This window comes from Colletotrichum siamense, assembly GCF_013390195.1.
Source record: "Colletotrichum siamense strain Cg363 chromosome Unknown KSG_Cg363_contig08, whole genome shotgun sequence".
NCBI classification, from domain to species: domain Eukaryota; kingdom Fungi; phylum Ascomycota; class Sordariomycetes; order Glomerellales; family Glomerellaceae; genus Colletotrichum; species Colletotrichum siamense.
Window position 1 is genome coordinate 4,317,747 of NW_023501021.1, and position 20,610 is coordinate 4,338,356.

General features: G+C 51.6%; 7 protein-coding genes across 7 annotated transcripts; 2 read left to right on the plus strand and 5 right to left on the minus strand.

The window, feature by feature from the left end:
- Positions 1 to 1,324: 1,324 nt before the first annotated feature.
- On the minus strand, positions 1,325 to 3,150 carry CGCS363_v012665 (putative transporter; the record flags this gene model as incomplete). Its single annotated transcript, XM_036644514.1, has 7 exons — positions 1,325 to 1,912; positions 1,969 to 2,223; positions 2,275 to 2,334; positions 2,386 to 2,664; positions 2,729 to 2,787; positions 2,852 to 2,896; positions 2,949 to 3,150. The coding sequence occupies 7 exons, from the start codon at positions 3,148 to 3,150 to the stop codon at positions 1,325 to 1,327; spliced, it is 1,488 nt and encodes a 495-aa protein (XP_036491255.1).
- Positions 3,151 to 5,176: 2,026 nt separating this feature from the next.
- On the minus strand, positions 5,177 to 5,887 carry CGCS363_v012666 (uncharacterized protein; the record flags this gene model as incomplete). Its single annotated transcript, XM_036644515.1, has 1 exon — positions 5,177 to 5,887. One exon carries the CDS (start codon positions 5,885 to 5,887, stop codon positions 5,177 to 5,179), a length of 711 nt encoding a protein of 236 aa, XP_036491258.1.
- Positions 5,888 to 11,396: 5,509 nt separating this feature from the next.
- Laccase-5 (Laccase) lies at positions 11,397 to 13,112 on the minus strand (the record flags this gene model as incomplete). Its single annotated transcript, XM_036644516.1, has 1 exon — positions 11,397 to 13,112. The coding sequence occupies one exon, from the start codon at positions 13,110 to 13,112 to the stop codon at positions 11,397 to 11,399; it is 1,716 nt and encodes a 571-aa protein (XP_036491257.1).
- A 1,661-nt stretch (positions 13,113 to 14,773) lies between these two features.
- On the plus strand, positions 14,774 to 15,609 carry CGCS363_v012668 (uncharacterized protein; the record flags this gene model as incomplete). Its single annotated transcript, XM_036644517.1, has 3 exons — positions 14,774 to 14,930; positions 15,107 to 15,166; positions 15,221 to 15,609. 3 exons carry the CDS (start codon positions 14,774 to 14,776, stop codon positions 15,607 to 15,609), a joined length of 606 nt encoding a protein of 201 aa, XP_036491264.1.
- A 398-nt stretch (positions 15,610 to 16,007) lies between these two features.
- On the plus strand, positions 16,008 to 16,196 carry CGCS363_v012669 (uncharacterized protein; the record flags this gene model as incomplete). Its single annotated transcript, XM_036644518.1, has 1 exon — positions 16,008 to 16,196. One exon carries the CDS (start codon positions 16,008 to 16,010, stop codon positions 16,194 to 16,196), a length of 189 nt encoding a protein of 62 aa, XP_036491263.1.
- A 197-nt stretch (positions 16,197 to 16,393) lies between these two features.
- Positions 16,394 to 17,000, minus strand: CGCS363_v012670 (uncharacterized protein; the record flags this gene model as incomplete). The annotated part of the gene is made up of 2 exons (XM_036644519.1): positions 16,394 to 16,849; positions 16,908 to 17,000. 2 exons carry the CDS (start codon positions 16,998 to 17,000, stop codon positions 16,394 to 16,396), a joined length of 549 nt encoding a protein of 182 aa, XP_036490710.1.
- Positions 17,001 to 17,811: 811 nt separating this feature from the next.
- Positions 17,812 to 19,409, minus strand: CGCS363_v012671 (uncharacterized protein; the record flags this gene model as incomplete). The annotated part of the gene is made up of 2 exons (XM_036644520.1): positions 17,812 to 19,231; positions 19,285 to 19,409. The coding sequence occupies 2 exons, from the start codon at positions 19,407 to 19,409 to the stop codon at positions 17,812 to 17,814; spliced, it is 1,545 nt and encodes a 514-aa protein (XP_036490711.1).
- Positions 19,410 to 20,610: the final 1,201 nt, after the last annotated feature.

Here is a 20,610-nt window from a genome sequence, read left to right on the forward strand (position 1 = left end):
CTGGGAAGTGCTGGTCAGCCTGTGGATACAGGATATATGAACAGATTGTCTACTGTTGATAGGTTGACATTCTACTCTTTGCTTGAGCAGGGCGAACATTCTCTGACTTGGCCATCAGAAGAAACCCCTCACGCAACACATGTGGTGTTTGATTATCGTCAGTGAACTCCACTGCTTATATCCGAGCTGCCCACGGCAATTCAAACGCTGCACGTCCTCATGAACCAATACTGGGTTCACTCGACAAACCCAAAGAACTCCACATAGCCGGCTAGATGTGACATGAACGATGCAAGAGACCGCCAGTCTAGCCGCTTGGAGATCACAACTGCTGTTGGAGAACACCGAGAAGCATAGGGACGTGGCACAACAAGCCGTCCGCATACGAATTTGCGGCATGCATGTCGTTCATGACGACTTCGGACACAGTGTAAGACCACTACAGGAGCATGCCAAGTTCGACGTGTACGTCTGCATGTGCGATAAGACAAGCTACTCGCTGGAGTTTCATGACAGTACATTCATACCTCTTCATCCCCTTCATGTAACAAGAAGCTGGAAATAACATGCCAGCACCCAAGCTTCTGACGAATAAATTCTAGACATTGCCTTTGTTCGATTACAGGATGCCCAAGAAACGATCAGCGGTCGACATTGAAGTCAATCATTCTGAGCAGCATACTAGCTATGCAAATAGCCTCCTTCATCAACTAGCCAGACGCCCGGGCCCAGCGACGCAATTTGACTACTTGAGAATGGGGGAAAAACGCAGCCATGTTGCTTCGCATACTCATGACACAGACAAAAGCTGGGCAAACTCTGTCATGGAGGAAGGTCAACTTGGGTCTAAGTCTGTAAATTTCAAGAAAAACTACACCTAAATGATCGAGGTTAAGGAAGAGGAAAATGTCCCTTGCAAGTGCTTGTCAGCCACGTCTTGTGGGGCCTCATGGAGCACCCGGAGCCCTGTCGCCTGGAAGGGTGCTCTTAATGCTTGTCGCGCTGATTTAGAGGGAAATTTGCCATGTCAGGTGTTGACAACCTGATTTACATTCCGTTCTTGAGAGTTGGACTCGAGTAGTTGATCTCGGTAACGATCACTCGTGGAAGGCATTGCATTTGAGTTCGAGCTCACTCTTCGTCTTGAGAATTGTCACGCACACTGCTCATGCCTGCCACTTTTGCATCGTAAGAAATTAATTCTTTGGGGAAATCATCTGGTATGGACCTGGAAAGGGTATTCTGCAACCTTTGCAACCGAATTCCGCTTGCGCTCTCGGATCGTTAAATGATCTTCTCATCCATCCCACCCTCTCAGGAGTTATTAGTATTGGAAGCGCCATCTAGGGTCTTTGTCACCGGGCCAGTCGTTCAAGTCTCCAATAGCGTTGACTTCCTCGGCAATTGCTTCACGCCTCTTGTTCTCTCCCTTGAGAACGAAGTACAAGACAGCACAGACCGCAATGTTGGCGATCAGGTATGCCAAAGCCAGAGAGTGACCGACAATGTACCGCGGCCCGTCATTCGAGCGATACAGCTGGGTGCCCATCACCGCGCCGAGGTTGCCAATGGTGATCTGCATGGCATTGCCCACGGCGCGCTTGGTCTGGCCAGAGACGTTGATGGCAGGCCAGGAGAGGACCAGGGCAGTAGCAGGGTAAATGCCACCGGCTGCGAAGAAGGTTCCGAGATATGAGACACCAGGCTTCCCCGCGGGGTCGGTGTTGGCGAGGAGGATGATGTAGCCGATGGCTGCGAAAGCGGAGGATCCCATGATGAAGAACGCTCTGCGACCGGTTCGTTCGGAGTAGATTGCGACGGTCAAGGTCGTGGCAAAGGCAAGAGCGTAAGGTGGAATCGTGAGCAATTGAGCCTTTGCAGCGGTGTATCCAAGGTTCTTGATAATGGTAGGCTAGCCAGGTCAGCTTTTGTTGCTCGTTGTGGGAACATTGATCACTTAGCACTTACCAAAAACAGAGAAAAGGTGTAGAGGGGCAGGCTCATGGTGTGAAAGCCCAGACCGTACAACCAACACTTCGGGTCCTTCAGAGCGTCCAACACGTAGGCCCACGTAAAGCGCTCATCGTGAGTGGCGTCGCTGTCGGCAGCCAGTCGGGCGCGGATGAAACGACGCTCCTTGTCAGATACGAATTGAGCAGTGTCGGGGTAGTTCTGGATGAACCAGTACGCGGCGACGGCAATGACGACGGTAGCAATGCCCTCCTGGTCACAGGATTAGTGTCATGGAGGTGTCAGGTGAAGTTGAGTACGAACCAATATGAAAATCCATCGCCAACCATTGGCCCACACGATTCCCTTCATGTGTCCGATGCCCTGACTCTTGTTAGCAAGCTGATTGATTGGTGATGATGTCAAAATACTTACCCATGCGAGGATACCACCGAAAGCACCTGCAAGAGAAGCAGCACTGAAGAAGAGGGAAATGCGATATTGCCGCTCTCGACGCCGATACCACATAGAGAAGTAGAAGACAACTCCAGGGAAAAGACCACTTTCCGTGACGCCAAGGAAGAATCTAGCAACAAAGAAACCGGCCATGTTGGTGCAGATACCCATCAGAGTAGCAACAACACCCCAGGCAATGGTCAGAGTAGGAAGCCAGAAACGAGGGGTCGTTCTCTTCAGGATGATGTTGCATGGGATCTAATTGGAGGTCAGAGACATGCGTCGGTAGTTTTTCAAGCCTTGAAAACGACCGCTGACCTACCTCGAAAAGAACATATCCGATGAAGTACAGGGTGAGACCAGTGAGATACTCATTTCCAGCTGGTGAAGGTCAGCTGGTCATCACACTTCAAAAGGTACCATGTCTTGCGAGGTCCGAACTCACTCATGTGCAGGTCGTCGGTGAGACCCTCGATTCTTGCGTTGCCAACTGCTCTTGTATCAGCATTTACGTCTCTCGAATTACTCTCACCATGGCTCACCATTGGATCGGTCGAGGAAAGAAAGCAGGTATAGGATTCCGACCGCGGGCAGAAGCTTTGCGTCAAGCTTCCGTAGCAATGCCTTTTCGTTCACAGCCTCCTCTCCAATCTCGATCTCTGAAGGACTCTCCGCTCCGCTGGACTCGTTCAGCGGCGCCTCCGACGCCTTCTCGGGCGCGAGGTCCGACTTCACCGCGCTCATCCTGAATGTTGGAAGAGCCTCGTTCGATTTGATGATTGATCTTTCGTGATGCTTTCTGCGAAAATTCCGTACGTAAAAGCCTTCTCTCGGTCGCGATCTCAGCCGTGCATCCACCTGAAGTCGATTTTGACGCGGGTTGTGTGTTGGGTGAAAACTCTATGGCCACGCGCACGGCTTTTCAATGCGGCCCCAGACGGATGCGAAGAGACCAGACGGCCGGGTTCAAATCTCTGCAGGCAATTAAGACACAAGATTGGCGAGGGAGAACCAGCTTGAATTGGGGGCCCTCGCCCCTCCTTGGTGGGTGTCATTGTGTCGAACCTACGCGTATCTGTGAGCGTTTCTCACTGCCGTTTTCCTGGGTGCGCATGGCATCATCGGTCCATGATGACATTTACGGCTCCTCATTCCAATTTCATCTTAGCTACCGTTGCAGATTGTCAGCGTCGAGTGGATTGCGCGATCGGTAGTGGGTGATGAAACACAAATTCTGTTGGTTGTGATTGGCTGTTGGCCCTTCAATGTCGGATCACGACATGTTGAAGCCGATGGCGACATCGTCGAACTGGGGCTTTTCCCCCAATTTTCTCCAACAACCCCCCAATTGTCGCTCTGTGATAAATAACACAGTTCGCTTGGCAAACATCGAGGTGAACCCCCACGTGTCGTTGAATGAGCTAACAAAATCTTGTTTCTCCGCGCGGCTGGATCTGACACCTGCAAGTGCCGGCGAACCGTTCGTGCGGGCGAACATGAGGCCGAGAAGAAGGTAGCTGTTAAATTGACGGGGTCGTTTTGTTAATTTGCCCGCGCTAACCACTTTTAGGTTAGCGGTCGGAATAAAGTATCGCTAGGTCTGGGTTAGAAGTACCGCTACTAACGTTAGAAGTACTACGCCTATATCCTACACTTAACAAATTATTTTTTCTCCCCTTTATATCACACTTCAGCAAATAGTCTTCTAAAAAGCCCTTAACTTTTTAGCGTACTAGACTTTAAATGTTAGAAATATTAGAAAACCTATTCTCGCGCCCGAAAAAACGCGTTTTTGATATTATATGCACGTTTTCGAGGCTTTCTAGAATAGCTAAAGATAGGTAAAAAGAAGGCCTGATTTTGTGTTGTTATAACAGATGCACGCGTCGGAGGTGGTACTTTGGGTACTTGTGCTTTTTTTCCGGCGGCGGCGGAAGGGTTCTTCCGCGAGATCCTTCTAAAAAGGGCTTAGCGCGGGCAAATTAACAAAACGACCCCGTCAATTTAACACTAACCGAGAAGAAAGCCGACCGGCCGTGATGCGGCCCCACTCCGAAACTTCGATGCCGCACCTGTCTCCACATATGTCCGATATACCCACAGTTGCGCATCGGAGCAACACGGACGATCGGCCCAAAGACCGTCATTCATACGGACACACTCAATGCACAAAAGTCTCAGTCTTTAGTTCTTCATCGAACTCAATCAGTATGTCACGTTCACTAACTGCTAATGCAATCGGGATCGCCCAGATGCATCTCAATTAGGAAAAGATTCATCTGCAGGCCCACGAGCGTTTAAGTCCGATAACCAAAACCCATTTCAAGTGAAATGAATCCGAAAGTAGCGGGAGGCTCGCAAATCATTGGCGAAGAACATTCACAAAGGCAAAAGGCAAAAGAGAAAACAAATTTTCCATCCCCGAACGATTTTATAATATTTCCTACTATACACTAACTATCCTTTTTTTGTCCTTTTCGGAAACCCTTTAAGAAATAAAAGCAAATGAACGACCTTCTATGCAAATAGTGAAAGATAACAGGCTAAGCGAGTGTTTGAACCAAGACCAACCAAGGAAACCATTCAGTCATCACAAGCGTCTGGTGTACAATCCCCCAAGCTCAAACTCGCACCCTCGATGAGTTTGGCTTCGCTCAAAGTTGAGCAGCAGTCGTAGGCAAGGCCATGGCCAAGGAAACCGCTTCGTATCCCCCGATCAGATCAGAGACCTGTGGGAGAGAGTAGTGGTCTCTCGGAGTTGGCGATGCATTTAGCAGGCGGTGTCGAAAGCGACGAAGGTCTGGCCGTTGGTAGGGGCAGGGAGCTGAGCAGCGGGAACGTTGAAGAGGCGGCACTGGACGGGCTCGTTGGCGGAAGGCTTGCCGAACTCAACAGCCTGGCAGCCAGAGGTCTGCTTGCAGAGAGCAAGGCAGGCGTCCTGGGTGGCGATGTCGGAGCGGGTGACCAGAGGGTTGGGGGCGCTGGTAGCAGGGCCGGTGGGGGCGGCGCCGCAGACGTTGCGCTTCTTGGGCTGCTCAGTCTGGCCGTTGTTGCCGGTCTGGCCGTTGTTGGCAGCCTGACCGTTGTTGTTGTTGGCCTGGCCGTTGTTGTTGTTGTTGCCGGCGCCGTTGTTGTTGTTCTGGGTGGGAGCGGCGGTAGGGACGCCAGTGCAAGCCTTGTCGAAGACCATCAGGTTAGAGTTGCTCTGGGGAGGAACCTGAGCAGCCGGGACGGCGTAGAGGTAGCAGAGGGGAGTAGTGCCGGTAGGGGGAAGGCCGAAGACGAAAGACTGGCAGCCGGAGTCAGCCTCGCAAAGCTTCTGGCAGGCGTCGGCGTTGGCCGCGGCAGGCTGGGAGCGAGGCTGGACGTCAGCGTTGACGGGGCCAGCAGGCGCGCTGTTGCAGGTGTTGGCGCGGATGGCGAGGGGGCCGGCCTGGGCAGCGGCGGCGAAGGCAACAATGGTGGCGATGGTGAACTGCATTTTGACTGTTGGGTGGGTGTTTAAAGAAAACTGGAAAGTTGACTGAAAGATGAGCGAAAGAGTGATGCTTGCTGAAAGAGCGAGTTAAGAGAGAGAGAAAGAGAGAGAGTAGGAAAGATGCTTGTGAAAGACTGTTGATTGGATTGGTTGTTGGTGGTGAGGAAAGAAAAGGTTGTGATTTCGGGGCGACGAAGGCAATCTTTTATATTCTTCGTGAGCAAGTATTTCGGCTCCTATTCCCACCACTTCCGCAGCCTATCGACTGACGATCTACGCAGAATGGACGTTTCGATGGAAATGGAATCTTACGACGCGCGTCTCAACACCGCCAGCCTTCGGCACAAGTGGGCGGAGAACATGATCGACATCACGGATGTCAAGCGGTGAAGTTGAGGTCCTCGTCACGGGCCTCACGGTTTGCAGGGAGTTGGGCGCCGTACGATGCCGCTGAGGCCGCCCCCAACCACTCAGATGGCACTTTCCATCTGATGTTTGACCTTTCACCATTCGCTTGACGTCTACAGCCTCAGCGGGACAGTTGGGATACTCCCGCGAAGTGGGAGAAAGTCCTGGAAAGTTTCAAGGGTTCATCCGGCATATTCATGCGACGAAGCAACAATTTTCCTATGCGTTTCCGTCTGTGGCTGGAAAAACACCCGATCAATCTGTAACATTCAAGCTTCGATTCGAGAAGCTGAGATTGATACTCTGGGGCAAGACCGACTTCGGCACTGGCATGATGCTTCCAGGTTTTTTCCGATATTCTCTCGTGCTTCCCCACGTTTTTCTGCTATTATTGGTAGTTGTCTACCAATGAACTGACTTGCAGCGCAGTTTCCGTGAGGGGGTTTCGGTACGTAACAAGCGAGTGACATTCCAATCGATAGTCAGACATCTTACGTTACCCGCTTCTGTGGCACGGGGAATTTGAAGCTTACTGCGTAGTAAGAAAGCCAAGCATGAGGCTCACGGCTAAACTGGCCCTGCCGGGCTGCCGGCTACGGGGCGCCGCTTGGCTTTCATTGGCAAACATGTCTGGGGACGTGCAATGGACTGGGATACCCTTGTTCTGTTTCCGCCCAAGCTTTGCGGCTCCCGACGCCTGTTCCCCCACATTCCAGAACGATTCCATCGCCCAGCCAATCCCAACGTTCAGGGGTAACGGTCAGGGGTTGCGTTTTTTTATTTTCTTGACATCTCTTTTCCCCTGAACAGCCTCTGCGACGTGGGTATCCTTCAAGTGATGTGGGCTTACGTTCTCAGCCATTCGCGGACCTCTGCCCTAACCGAGCCTGCTGAGACATGTTGGCCGCGGGGGAGAAGCCATAACGAGCCAAACAGTAGCAAGCCGCAGCAGCGCACAAACATTCCGAAAATATGCTTGCAATCTCCCCTAACTCTTTTGAAGTTAGGGCATAGCCATTAAGGCGGGGAACCTTCAGCAGTGCAGCCCTGCCTATAGCGGAGAAACAACTCTGTCTGTTATTAAGACGTGGGCCGCAGTCGTGAGGCTGAGCTTCCAAAGTCTGACCATCTCCTATTTCGGCGACTCGTGACCGGACGTCATTGGCGCAAATGCAGAGGTGACGAGTCCACCATGGGTGGTCATTGGGGGCTGAATTGTTCTTCAAGCCGAGCGGGTGAGCGGCATGCACGCACACGTGGAAAATGGTGAGTAGAGTTAAGTTAGGAAATTAGCATCGTGAGGGGTTGACTTTGTGCGTCGTCACCAAAGTAAAAATAGGCCCTCGGTTAAACACAATTGTTGGGCCGTGTGGTGACTGTGGTCTCTCATCGTGAGGGTTCATTGTTGTAAAGGGTTGTAAAGGCAGATGAGGATCATCGCCGATTTCCACATTGGGATCCGCGGGGCTTACGAATTCGGATGATGCGAGTCGCGCAACAACAAACCTTCGATGGAGAGAACAACACCGCATTTGCAATTGTCGACTTGTTGTTGACTGATGATCAATGGTTTGCGTATTTTGACAATGATGAGCCCTCGGGTTCTGTTCCGGCACCACGGATATCACGGGATGTTTGAGCTACAGACCGCTAGATCGTCAGTTACGTGGAAGCCGCGTCGACCTAAACCAATGATACCGTATTTTGACCATATAAGAGCATGTTATAGGCGAACTAGTGACAACAATGGCGGTCAGAATGACAACATCGCTTACTACCTGGACAACTACTATGAGTCTTTTTCGCCAGCAGCCAGTCGTCAGTTCCGGGCCTCCTCGACATCCTATGGAACAAGGCGGTCAAATGTGGAGATTCTACGATTGATGATGATTTTGGCTTCAGAGAGCTGTCGCTGTTCCCAGACCACCCGATAGTCATCTCCGTAGTATGTGACGAATGACCGCCATTCTTTGCTTCGTCTCTTATGACTAGACGCAGTCAAGAATAGAAACGCAGCTGATTATCACGATTTGCATCTTGACTACGTGGTGTCGTATTTCAAGCAAGGTAGTTCAATCAAGCTTATGAACGAGACACGGGAGTTTTATATGGACAGCAAGATCAACGGCCAATGCGAGTGTAATGAGCAAGTGCGTGAGAATGATATATTGCTTCCCATATGACAACAAGCCGACGCCACTTGTTGAGTATTTCCTGTTTTAAATTTCTTCTGCTGTGCTCCTCTTGCTTAGGAAAAGTGGCAAATAATTCAAAACCAGTGTCACGGAACGAAAATGTCTATGCAAAACAATAACAAATGATATGACAAAAAGACATGGCTTTCCTCCGTTCAGTAAAGACTTAAGCTAGCGAAAAGAAAATCAGTTCAGTTCCATTAAATAGCTCAACGGTGACTCTCTTTGATTATTTTTTCTTTCATTCTGGCCAACTTCTCATCAAATCCGATACAGACGACGACGGAACTCGCGATCTTACCAGTGTCGTCCTCGTATGCATACAGATATTCCCGTAGAAACGAGGAAACACACAGTACACTTCAATTGAGAGGGCTGAACGACGCCACACACCTACTTGGACCTCCAGGATGCCTACCTACCACAACCCGTGGAGGTCTCAGTAGGAGGAGGTGTCATCCAGCCCCAACGATCACACTTCCCACATGCCCCATTCTTCCAAGATCATCAATATGTCACAACGCCTAGATTTGCCCATTCCGTTCTGCACACTGACTGGGGATGATGACAAGATGTCACCACATGTGAATATTGAATGAATGTCGTCTTTGTGGATATTGCCCAAACACGCTTTGTCGAAATAATATGTTTTGTTTATTACTACGTTGTATTGTTCGCCACTTGGCTTCCATAATTGTTGATCATGTTGTAAATGATTCACTGACACAACTCAAGGAACGACTCAGTAGACGAACCGTAGGATACACCCGCGAAAACGGAATCTGCCATATTGACCATTAATTCTGCGGGTAAAGAGTGATCAGGGAACTGATAAGCAGCCAGAGGTATCAAAGCGGAAAGGCAAATATGGGCTGTTTACGTTACATCCAGTGGAAACAGAAGAGTCAGTACAATTAATATACGATTGAACCCGAACTTCCGTCGATATAGAGCTCATGACCAACCTCAAACCCTCCTGAATCGACTTTTCCGGTGGCGACAAAAGTTTTAATCTGCCAAGACGGTTCACGTGGGTGATCAACATTGGCGATGGTTCGAGCGGTGGCTGATTCTTGATTGTTGTGGTGGCCGGAAGTTCGGAAAAAAACAAGCATATCCGGGACGTGGATGGACCCAGTTCCGTAGGTGCTTCTTTCGGAGTTGCCAAAGTGCCCGGAAATTTGTGTTTCAAGCAAAGCGAGTTTCTAAACTGCTTCAAGGGGAACTGACTCAAACACATTGCCCTTTCCGATTTTTGTTTGCTGACTTTGGAGAATTGATGAACAACAACGCGCTTCCTTGTCTTCACGACCAAAAACAATGATTTTGACTCTCGGAGGTGTATATTGCGGTCGGATGCATCCATATTGCTGTCTCTTTTGGGGTTCGTAGATGCGTTGGTCGGGGCTAAGACCGAGTTGGAAGGTAGTTTTAGGTTCATCGCGGGAGCTTAAGTGTTTCGGGATGTGGGCATCGGTAATCGGGAAGATTAGATTGCCTTCCTGAAGAGGAATTGGGTCCCCGAGCTGGAGACTTTGTTAATTCTCGTGACAATAGATTGACTTTGACCTCATTGAGGGGTAATCGGGCCGTGACCGAGTTGTTGAGTACTTGGTAATGTGATCATGTCAAGGTGAATGAATCGGAGTGATCAGCAGTTGTTCCATTGCATCAGTGGGTTCTCAGATGTCTCCGCCGGTGAAGTCATGAGTCGTCGGGAAGAATGATCTCGTCCACCTCAACTTCCTTGCAATATGTGGTCTTCGTCTGCCGTGCCTCGACATTGTCGATCTTCACCTGAACGTAGCGCCAGTCAATTTTAGGCGGAACTCTCAAAGAGTCGGCGATGTGGCCGTCTTCATGTGTTGAGACCGGACGTATCGTGTATGTAGAATTGTGTAAAGTTTGGCTTACGCCACTTGCTACCAAGGTACCAAGTGGTAAGGTGGCGAGAGACTCAGCGAGTCATCCCGGCTTCAAGTGATCAGTATGTGATAGTGAAAAAGTGTCGAGTAAACAATTTTTGCTGCTGCAGATGCGCCTGCAGAGTAGTCTGAGTTTTGTTACACATTTCTGATTGCAATTTTCCGCTGCTCATCTCGAATATGCCATGTTGCGTGTCAAAAAGAATTATTTTCAATGTTTTTGTTCAACAATAATATGACTGAAGGAAACCTTCAAAATGACATTTCCAAGTGCAAAATGTTTACGCTATTTCTCAAAATACAAAATTTATGCTAATTACTAAGTGAAAACACTTGAGCATTCAAATTTGACGAGGCAAAGTAAACGTATGAATTTGGTAACAATAAACATAAATCTCCAGTAAGACCAGTGAGGTTGGCTTGTAAATCGTCCGAACTATTGGACTTGGAGAGGTTCATCTTAAGTTTGCTGTCTCTCACAGACATTGTGTCAAGACCTGAACGTTTCTCTAAGGTTAAACGGCATGCATGTCAATCAAACAGAACCAGAAAGCTTAGCGCAAGTTGAAAGTCTGCAAGTTGGAAGTAAAAGTCGATTTCAGTTGCAAGTCATGTTCACCGTCATATGCAGAATGTTTTCAAAAGAACTCGATTTAGATGTGCTAGCAGCAAACATGCAGATTCGAGCCGTTTCCGGCGCGGAACTATGTACACAGGAATTGTCCACGTCTAGTTATGGATTTGCTTCGCTCTCATCGTCCTCCCCGCGGCGTTTCCCATGCAACCAGTTCATACCGCTAGCTTGAAGACTTAAGAGTTTGAAGAATTAAGCCCTTTCGTGTATGTGAGGAAAAAGTTGGTCTATATGTGGAAGGCACAAAATGAAACACCCAGTTCGCCCGCAACCCATCCCTTTATGCAGACTCAAGGAAAACCGTTCTCAACCCAATGAATGTGTTCGTGATGATGTTAGATACGTGAGATTTAGACACCAGAGTCCTCCTGCTCGATGGAGTACTCCTCCTGGAAGGTGGACCAGTTGGTGCAGACGTTCTCGAGAGAGGTGGAGTCGGTGAGGGCGGTGATCTCGTCGTAGCGCTCGACGAACTGCATGGAGAAACCCTCAGAAGTGTGCCAGCCGATGTGGCAGTGCATGAGCCAGGCACCCGGGTTGTCGGTCTCGAAGGCCATGACGAGGTAGCCGGAAGAAGGAAGCATGGCAGTATCTCTTCTGGGAGGGTTGGTGGTGTTGAGGGAGACGGAGCTGGAGTAGGTACCGGAGCCCTGAGCCAGGATGAAGAAGTCGTGACCGTGAAGGTGGATGGGGTGGGGGACGGCCAGAGTGGTCTCAATGACGAAGTAGATCCACTTGTTGGCCTCGGAGAGCTCGATGACGGCGTCGTCGGTCTCCCAGCTGGTGGTGCCGTTGACGATCTGGAGGAGGGTCGGGTCGGCCCAGTCGACGAGCATGGAGGTGCTGTTGAGGTACCACTTGAAGAGGCCAGCGGTGTTCTTGCCGACGGTGGCGGACTCGAGGTCGTTCCAGTTGGCGTCATCAACAGACTTGGAGAGGTAGGGGACGAGGTTGTCGGTCTCATCGTCGCAAGAGTCGGTGTAGTCGTAGGCAGAGGTGGTGGGGGTGCCGATGGTGCTGGTGTAGGCGATGATACCCTTGATGTTGTCGGTGCTGTCGTTGTCAGAGCAGGCAGCCTGGGGGATGGCGCGCATCCAGAAGTTGTCGGCGGTGTCGGCCTGGTCGGCAGTGACGATGATGTCGTAGCGCTGGCCCATGCCCATGTCGAGGACGGTGGTGGTGTAGGGCGTGATGGGGACAAGGTCGGCAGCGATGACGGTCATGGTGTGGTTGTCAATCATGAACTTCCAGTGGGTGTCGACGGCAGCGTTGACGAGTCTCATGCGGTAGGAGGTACCGGAGGTCCAGGTCATGTTGAAGCGGGTACCGGTCTGGGTGGAGTCGCCGTCATCGCCGTAGACGTTGGTGCCGTTGATGAGACCGTTGTCCAGAGTCGGGGGACCGGAGGTCTCGGCGGTAGAGTAGAGCTCATCGACAGTCTGGTGGTCCCAGTCGTTCAGGAAGACCATGCCGAGATCCTCATCGTAGTTGGCAGTGGCGGGACCGTTGATGATGATACCACCGAAGATACCCTGCCAGGCCTGGAGGGCGAAGTGGGAGTGGTACCAGGTAGATCCGTACTGGGTAGCTCTCCAGGTGTAGGTCATGGTGTTGTTGGGCGCCAGAGGGCACTGGGTGATGGAGCTGACACCATCGGCCTCGTTGGTGTAGTTCTGGCGAATGCCGTGGAAGTGAATGCTGGTACCGTTGTTGGAGGTAGTCAGGGAGTTGGTGACGTGAACGGTGACAGTGTCACCCCAGTCAGCGAACAGGGTGGGACCGGGGATAGAGCCGTTGACGGCCATGGCGGAGCGGGAGACACCATCGGGAGAGACGGTGACGTCGGTGAGCTCGAGCCAGTACTCGCGGGTGACGCCCGTGTCGGGGACGGTGTTCATGTAGTCGGTGCTGGTGTCGTAGTCGCACCACTCAGAACGAGTGCTGGCAGTGTTGCCACTGCAGGCCGCACGAGGGTAGAGCTTGGACGGGAAGGGAGAGTCCACAGCGGAAGGGAAGGCAGAGGCCAAGCCGGCGAGGGCTCCGGCCACGAAGAGAGACTTGAGCATTGTGAGGGAGTGTGAAGTGCCAAGAGAAGGTAAAAGAAAGACTGGATGACACAAGTAGGAAAAGAGTGAAGGAAGCAAAGAGCGAATGGAAGCGCAGAGCGAACTGTGCTGGGTGGTGAGAGAGTGGGAATGGAGTCAAACAACCGACGGGCCGCAGAGCTTATGTATTCCGCACGTCAACCGGCTCACGGCAAGAGCGATAGTTCACAGAGTCTAAAAACTCTATTACCCCAGTGAATGGCTTCACGTCTCCAGTCTCCCGTAGAGCCGCTCTTGCCGGTATCCATAGGACCATAGCTCCTCGGACTTGCCCCAGTAGGTTATGATCGTCATGCATAGATTCAGCGAGAGAAAGCGTCTATGGATCACGGCAATATCTCACGATGATTCCCATGTCGAAAGAAGGATGTTTCTGAGACATGCCCCTATGTGACCCATGCGTGGCTGTACGGGGTCGTAAGATGGTACGTGTTGGAGACGTGTAAATGAACCGCAGTTGGGCTGACTCGTAGCAGCTATAGACTAATTCGCAATGCTAGGGCCAGCGTCAAGGAGAAGCTGGGCAAAGAGGGGGGTGTCAAGGAGTCGCTTGGGGCTCGACCCGCTGCAGCCTCACAGGGCCGACATCCAGGAATCCAGGAAGGGCCGGTTGTGCCGTTCGGTCGACGCTTTGAGCCGTGAATGACCGGGTTGACCGACCATCCGGAAGTGTGGGAGCGATCGGAGCTCCATGCCCGGCCGATGAAGTCTCCACTTCGAGACGCTGATTTTAGAAACTTCCGACTCCGCTGAACGGGCGAGGTTGTCTGTGCTTGAAGGGGGTGTTCGTCCTCGCCAGGAACACGTTGCGCAGCCTCCTTGATCTTACGTGGTTTCGCTCGAAGCCATCCCCCTTTTGCGATGGTCTCGACCTATAATATCCCTGCTATATATCAAGAACCCGCAAAAGCCCCATAGATCTTGGACCCCAGCATGGCCCCCGTTCATCCCACATTCCGAAACACCACTCCCGGCTTGACATGTCCCCCGCTTCCGGGATGTGCCTAGCTCCCGATAAACGACAACGGCGCTTCCACGCTTTCTGGTTGGCCCAGGGCCGTTTCCGTCCCATCAGCTTCGAAAAAGCTTGGCCAGTTGCCGTCACGGCAATGACCGACGCGTCAAGGACATGCAGGAGATACAGGAGAATTGATGCTAGATCACCTCTCCACCTGATATCACAGTGGAGTCTAAGCCTCATCAACATACTTCCCTGAACATGCGGAAATCGGCCCAGTACCAAAGCGTATGTGCGTGCCCAAGTTTGTCGAAGTCCAAGTTGCGTCTTTGCCAGGAACAGAAGCTGTGAAGGTTGTGTCGCATCTGGCTGGGTAGCTCGTGCCGGGAAGAAACCCCGAATAAAATTTGCAACCTTGTATAGGGAACTCCGGCATGGAGACGCGGCTTGCACGGATGACTCGACAATGCTCTGCGGTTTTTATTTAATCAACACGACCTCCCCTCAGCCAACTCCCTTTTAGGAACCCCACCTCTTCACCCACACTCACCTAGTCCATCCTTTTCTCTCGCTCTTCTCCTCGAGTCTCTTTTACAGCCTCATCCAATCGTTTAGCCGACCTTCCACTCTCATTTTCACTTTTTTGAAAAAGACAATCGCAACCATGCAGCCCGTCGCATCCGTTCTTCTGTCCCTCGCCGCCCTCGCGGCCGCTGCTCCCTCCTCGGAGCGTCGCGCCGTCGCGGCTGACAACTCCAGTCCTTTCCAGGTTTACGCCTATGGCACCGGAATTGGAGGACTTGCCATGTTCTCCTCTGGAGGTGGGTCCGGTACTGTATCATTTCGAGCTTCTTTTCGAGGGTTTTACAATACCTCAACGCATGTAAATAGGAGCTTTTAGGCTCAGAGTGCACGCCCCCCTGTTCTCGTTTGTCCGGCTTTGAAGCTCTTCTTTTGAAATCCTTGTCCTACTTTGATATTAACGGAGAATCAATAGGCGATGCTTACTTCGGCGACCACACCAAGTTGAACGACACCCAGGCCGCCCCTGTCATCTGTAAGTCACCGCGCCCATACCCTGGCATGAACATGCTGACTGACCGTTGCAAAGTCACCCCCAATGACAACAACACCTGGACCGGCGCTCCCAACACCACCGCCATTGGCAACAGCACCACCCCTCCCACCTGGTCCAACCTGCCCTTCTCCATCCCCAGCGAGACCTCTGGCTCCCACGACGTCGGTTTCTCCAACTCCAGCTCCACTGACCGCCAGACCTCCGGTTTCACCTTCTACGGCTCCTTCATCTTCGTCGACAGCACCTCCGGTGGCGGCATGGAGTCCCTGTGGTATGCTACGCCCAGCAGCGTCGACGGCATCTACAACCTCAAGTGGAACCAGACCGGCGACGACTCCGCCAACAAGATCACCCTCACCCTCAAGAAGACCCCTCCCTCCAACGCCCAGATCACCACCGCCGAGGCTGAGACTTCCGCCTAAGCGGAGTGCCCTCTCTTGGACGCTTGAGATCTCTCACCATCAAGGTGGAGGACTCAGGCCTGTGTATACTTGCTTCTTGGGCCTTTGCGCATCTTTCTTCCCTTCTAACTTTTTTCTTCGCAGTTTGCCGCCTGGAGGCGCACCTTGTTGACTGCCGTATGACTCTCACGGGGAAATATTCGAGGGCCAGGATGGCCTGGGCTAGAGAAACCTCTATGGCCACCTATGGGGGTATATGAAGAGAGCGCGAATCGCCTCGATTACAGGGGGCAGGTATCTCCCTCTTCACGCTGCCACAACCCATTACACCAAAATGCCGAAGCAATACTACATTCACTACCTCTGTGACCGCCTCAAGAGCGGTGACAGCCTCACCCAGCTCATCAGAGAAAAAGAGCATGATGTCTGCAAGTTTTGAAGCAAACGCCCTTTCCCTCAGAACCGCAACAAATTCGAAGAAGCATTGTTCTTCTGTCGCCTACTGGCATATGTCATCCTCCGCCGATACGGCCGTAATGATCCAATATTTTGAGAAGAGATGGGCCTTTGCGCATTTCCAAACGTTGCAGGCGTTTTGTAATGTGTAGTGGCGGAATCTAGGGATCATTCAATGGGAACACGTAGCGGGATAGAATTTGGGAGTGCGAAATAAAACATGGCTTGAAATTCTTTTTCATTTCTGATCTAAACCATTTGCCGGTTCATGTGCCAAACAGAGTCATCATCGCTCGTGACGTTATAAACTAGTAGTACAAAGTATGCCTTTTTGCCTCATTTAAATCCTTCAGCGACGTTCGCTCGCAATCGCCTCTGCAGAAACAGGCGGCAGGTTCTCCGCAGGCGTGATGTTCTCGGGGTTGCCGCTATCACCGCGAGCACCGGGAGCAACACCAACGTCGAGGCGACGGTCGCGGAAGTTGTCCTTGCCAGAGGCCCCGACGCCCTCAAGACCAGCGCTCTCCTTGGCGCGGTGACGGACATTATAGCCGCGCATCTCGTTGCTGGTCTGGCCCTGGACAGGCTTGCCCAGACCAGTGTGTACGTCAGCCGACGTAGCGCCGGGGAAGTCGTGAGCCGCCGTCCGACCTGAAGGGTCCACGTTGGGGTTCAGGGCCTGGCCGGGGGTCTCGGAAACTGCGTTGGGCTGGAAGGTATTTTCCCGGGGTGCGGTGCCTGCAGGGTAGGCCTGGGCGTGGAACTCAGGGTATGCGTCGTTTCCGACCTTGGTGCCGGGGGCATGCTATGTTGGGGTTAGAATGATGTGCGCTTCAGGTGAGAGTGGTTGATTGTGAACTTACGCCCTTGGTGGTAAGAGGCTCGGAGCGAGGGACGCTGGGGTGGAATTCGCCCTGCTTAGGGTTGACGGAGTCGATGTTTCTGGTGGCCGACATTTTTATGATGTGAAAGTAACGTTATGGATTCGAGAGATGTTGTTTGTTGATGATGGGATTGGATATTTCTGTGATCGCGGATGGTTTGATTGTGTAGAATAGGAGGAAGACTAGCTTGTCCAACTGAAGGCATTCTCTTAAGTAGCTTGTTGACAGCCGCAAAATCGCCTCGATGAGATATCTTGTGGGCGGTCGTGACGCAACATCACAATTACATCACGGTCGCGGAGGATGAGATAAGAGCACCACTTTTCCTGTGGAGCGATGAAGTCAAATCGCGGCAAAGACCCTCATGATGTCAGAAAGGCCGCTTGTCGACAAAGACAAGAGATGAATAGGCAACTGATGGCAAATCGAAATCGAAATCTGATGCAGGGTCCAATGTTTTTTGGGTGGGTGTGTGGTTGGGAGATCCGATAAGCGCAGAAGCACTTCCCATTACTGATGCGGACGTTTTAGTCCGGTCGGGCTCGATCTGTTTCGGTCTGTGTCGGTCTGTGTCGGTGAATAGACCGAGACCCACAACTTCACCGAACTGGAGAAGATAGGGGCGGGGCGAAGGCGACATGACGCAAGTCCCAACCCACTTCTTGCGGCTGACAGCTTGTTTCAAGATGTGGGACCAACCTCGTTCGGGAATCTTCCAGATCTGCATCTTCCTTGGCTTCAGCCTCATCAAGGCATGCTCTGCATCATGTCGTGGGTTGTCCACAATGATAACATCGATTGAGAGGCGTTAGCATGAAGTTTTCGATATCACACTGCTGGATCTTCAGGCCATGCTCATGCGGCTTGAAGTCGGTGCGTCTGTTCAAGTTGGTGCTGCCCTAGGGATCAAAGGACCACCTCTCTGGCGAGCCTCCTCTTCCATCATATCTTCAATACCCCGCAACATATCCAGTCTCTCCGTATCGTTCGCCTCCTCGCACCATTCCCTCAACTTCTTCATTTGACGTTCAGCGTTTGCTCTGTTGGCCCACGGAGCGTTCGCATAACACCATATGGATTGGAAAAGAAGACTGCGAGCTTGGTGGCGGTCCTCCGTGTTATTACGAACGTAGCGGCAATCCGCCAAGTAGGCGCAGCTGGACCCGTAGTAGAGCTTCGCGTGTGACCCCTCCACGTGCTCGTTCAAATCAAAGTATTCCTGCGCGCGTTTGTAGAACACCTCCGCCATATCCAAGACGTCCTTCTCCCCAGGTGCCACTATTGAGAGATACGCAATAACGTATCGGTGGAAATCCAGCACAACCTTTGGTTGGTCTTCGTGGTGTAGTGTAACGTGTCGGGTGATCTCAAGAGATTTTCTCCGGATTTTATTGTCCGTCTTGTGGATTGATTTAGCCTTTCTTGCGTTGAGTAGAAGGATGAGATAAAAGCCGACGAGACTGATCGAGCCCAGGGTCTCTTCTACTCTATCTTCAAGACGGTAGCAAATCTGTTCCATTGACGACTGAAATTCTTCGTGGTTTGTGATAAAAACAAGATGGCGAAGCTTTCGTATAAGCTGGGCAAAATCATGGTGGGTCCCAGGATTTGTTTGGGAAGTCTCAAATAAAAGTGTAACCAGCTCTTGGATCGTAGTCCAATTCGTTATCTGGTTCAACGTGCTTAAGACCCCGATTGGTACCGTCGCGTGGAATGATGTGATCATCTCTTCGACTGTCTTACCGGCAACAGTTTTGCATTCCCCCACCTTTAGTTGACGATTTACCAGAGAGCTGCGTAGTTGACTTTCGAATCGAAGTTTGGAGTGGAGGCTTTGATATATATCGACGTGATCATCGGGCGCTGGCCTGTCTCGACGTTCCGCAACTAGTGTCGCGAGTATTTCGCTAGCTAGTCTCACGATCTCTTGGCATGTCTGTGGGGTTGTGAGGTTTTCGCCATCTTGAGAGCCGGTAGGAGAGAGGTCCCCTACCGTAGTTGCCGGCGTCAATGGCCAAGGTTGTGGACGGGGAGAAAGCGTTTCCGAGTATTCGGAGGCGGCATCGTTGGTTATTGGGGACTCTTCCGGTGGTGTTATCGCACGGGCGGGGTCTGGTGGTAGTCGGCGAGGGATGATGCTATCGTGAGAAGGGATGTCGAGGTCGTTTGGCAAGGGAGGTGGTTGTGATGGTCCTGCGGGTGATTGTTCTCGGCTGTCTGGCCCACCGTCCCCCGCATCTCGTCTATGCCGTCTGTTCTTTTCGACTCCCCACGTCTTGAAGCGACCCTTAAACATACGATCCCTGAAGAACTAATAAGTACTTTGCATTGAACCGGTGGTAGAAATATCTCTCACGTGGCCAAGAACCCGTACGTCTCCCTCATATGCGCCCGGACCGCCTTCAACGGCCGGCGCGAGTACATGTCAACAATGACGGAGCGGTGTTGCTCCCATTGCTGGGCAGTCGGCGGCGTCACCATGATGGACGGGCGAGCAGCTCCGTGTTCAGCAAACAATCTCGGTCACCGGCGACGGAACACAATACGACGCGAACAGTGCGTCCAGACTCGGGAGGCGTTGGGACATGGAGCGGTGAATGTGGGCAAGCAACGGCGGCGGCGCGCGAACTACGGATGTCGACATGGGGGGTTTATGAAGCTTGTGGCACAGAATATGTGCATTTCCGGATTGGTTAAGGTCTGGATGGAGCTGCCACGACTTAGCTGCATGTCAGATTCGCGAGCGGTCCAATCACGACAAGTCGCTTGTCCAGAGAGCCATAAAATCCATCCCACATTCGCCAATTAGGCTCAAGAATTAAGTACTGTGCAGGAACAAGGGTGATTTTGGGTTCGCCCGTTGAAAAAACTCGTGATGGCGAACCATCGTGTTGGTGTGAAGGCAACCTCATACTCTAGGACAAGGCAAAGTCTTGGGGCGGATGTGCTCATGTTATGCTGTGACAATGGGGCGAATTTTTGCACATTGTGATTGTTGCATTGTTTAGTTTCTCAATTACAATTCGTCAATTTTATGCGTCGATGAGCTGGCGACTGCTTAGTCCCGCATCTCTAAGGCCATCTGGTCGCAGGCAGTACCCAATGTGCCCCTCCACGATGAACAGATTTATAAACAAATGCAGATCGGCCTCTCAATTTTTTGCAAAACTCGTTTGCGTAACGAATCATATGACAAAACAGGATTTTATATCATACAGTCTAATGGGCTGTTGACGGAACACAAGAAGAGGCTCTGCGGAACGTCCGGCGATTGACACGTGTGTTGGCTGGCGAATCGGGGCCGATGTCAGCACTTGGCCAATCCGCTCCGTATCCGATCCGATAACCACGATAAGCAATTCTCCATTGCGATTCCAGCGTTCAACGGGGTTTTCGGTAGTGCGTTTATGCTGAATGGTGGTCAATCGCAAGCCTCATCCAACGCCCCAAACCATCGAACACCAATGAGGCCCTGTGGCGTCCACAAAGCGCCTCGTTTCGAAATGGCAATGTGAATGACGTCCCGGAACATGCAAAAACTCTGCGTCATTTGGCGCTGACAATCTGAAGCATTTAGGCCAGAGTGCAGTTACGCAACGGCAGGTAATGGTTGATTTATGTGTGATTTATGTAAACTCTTACTCAAATCACCACCACACTTTGTGCCAATCGAAACAGAAGA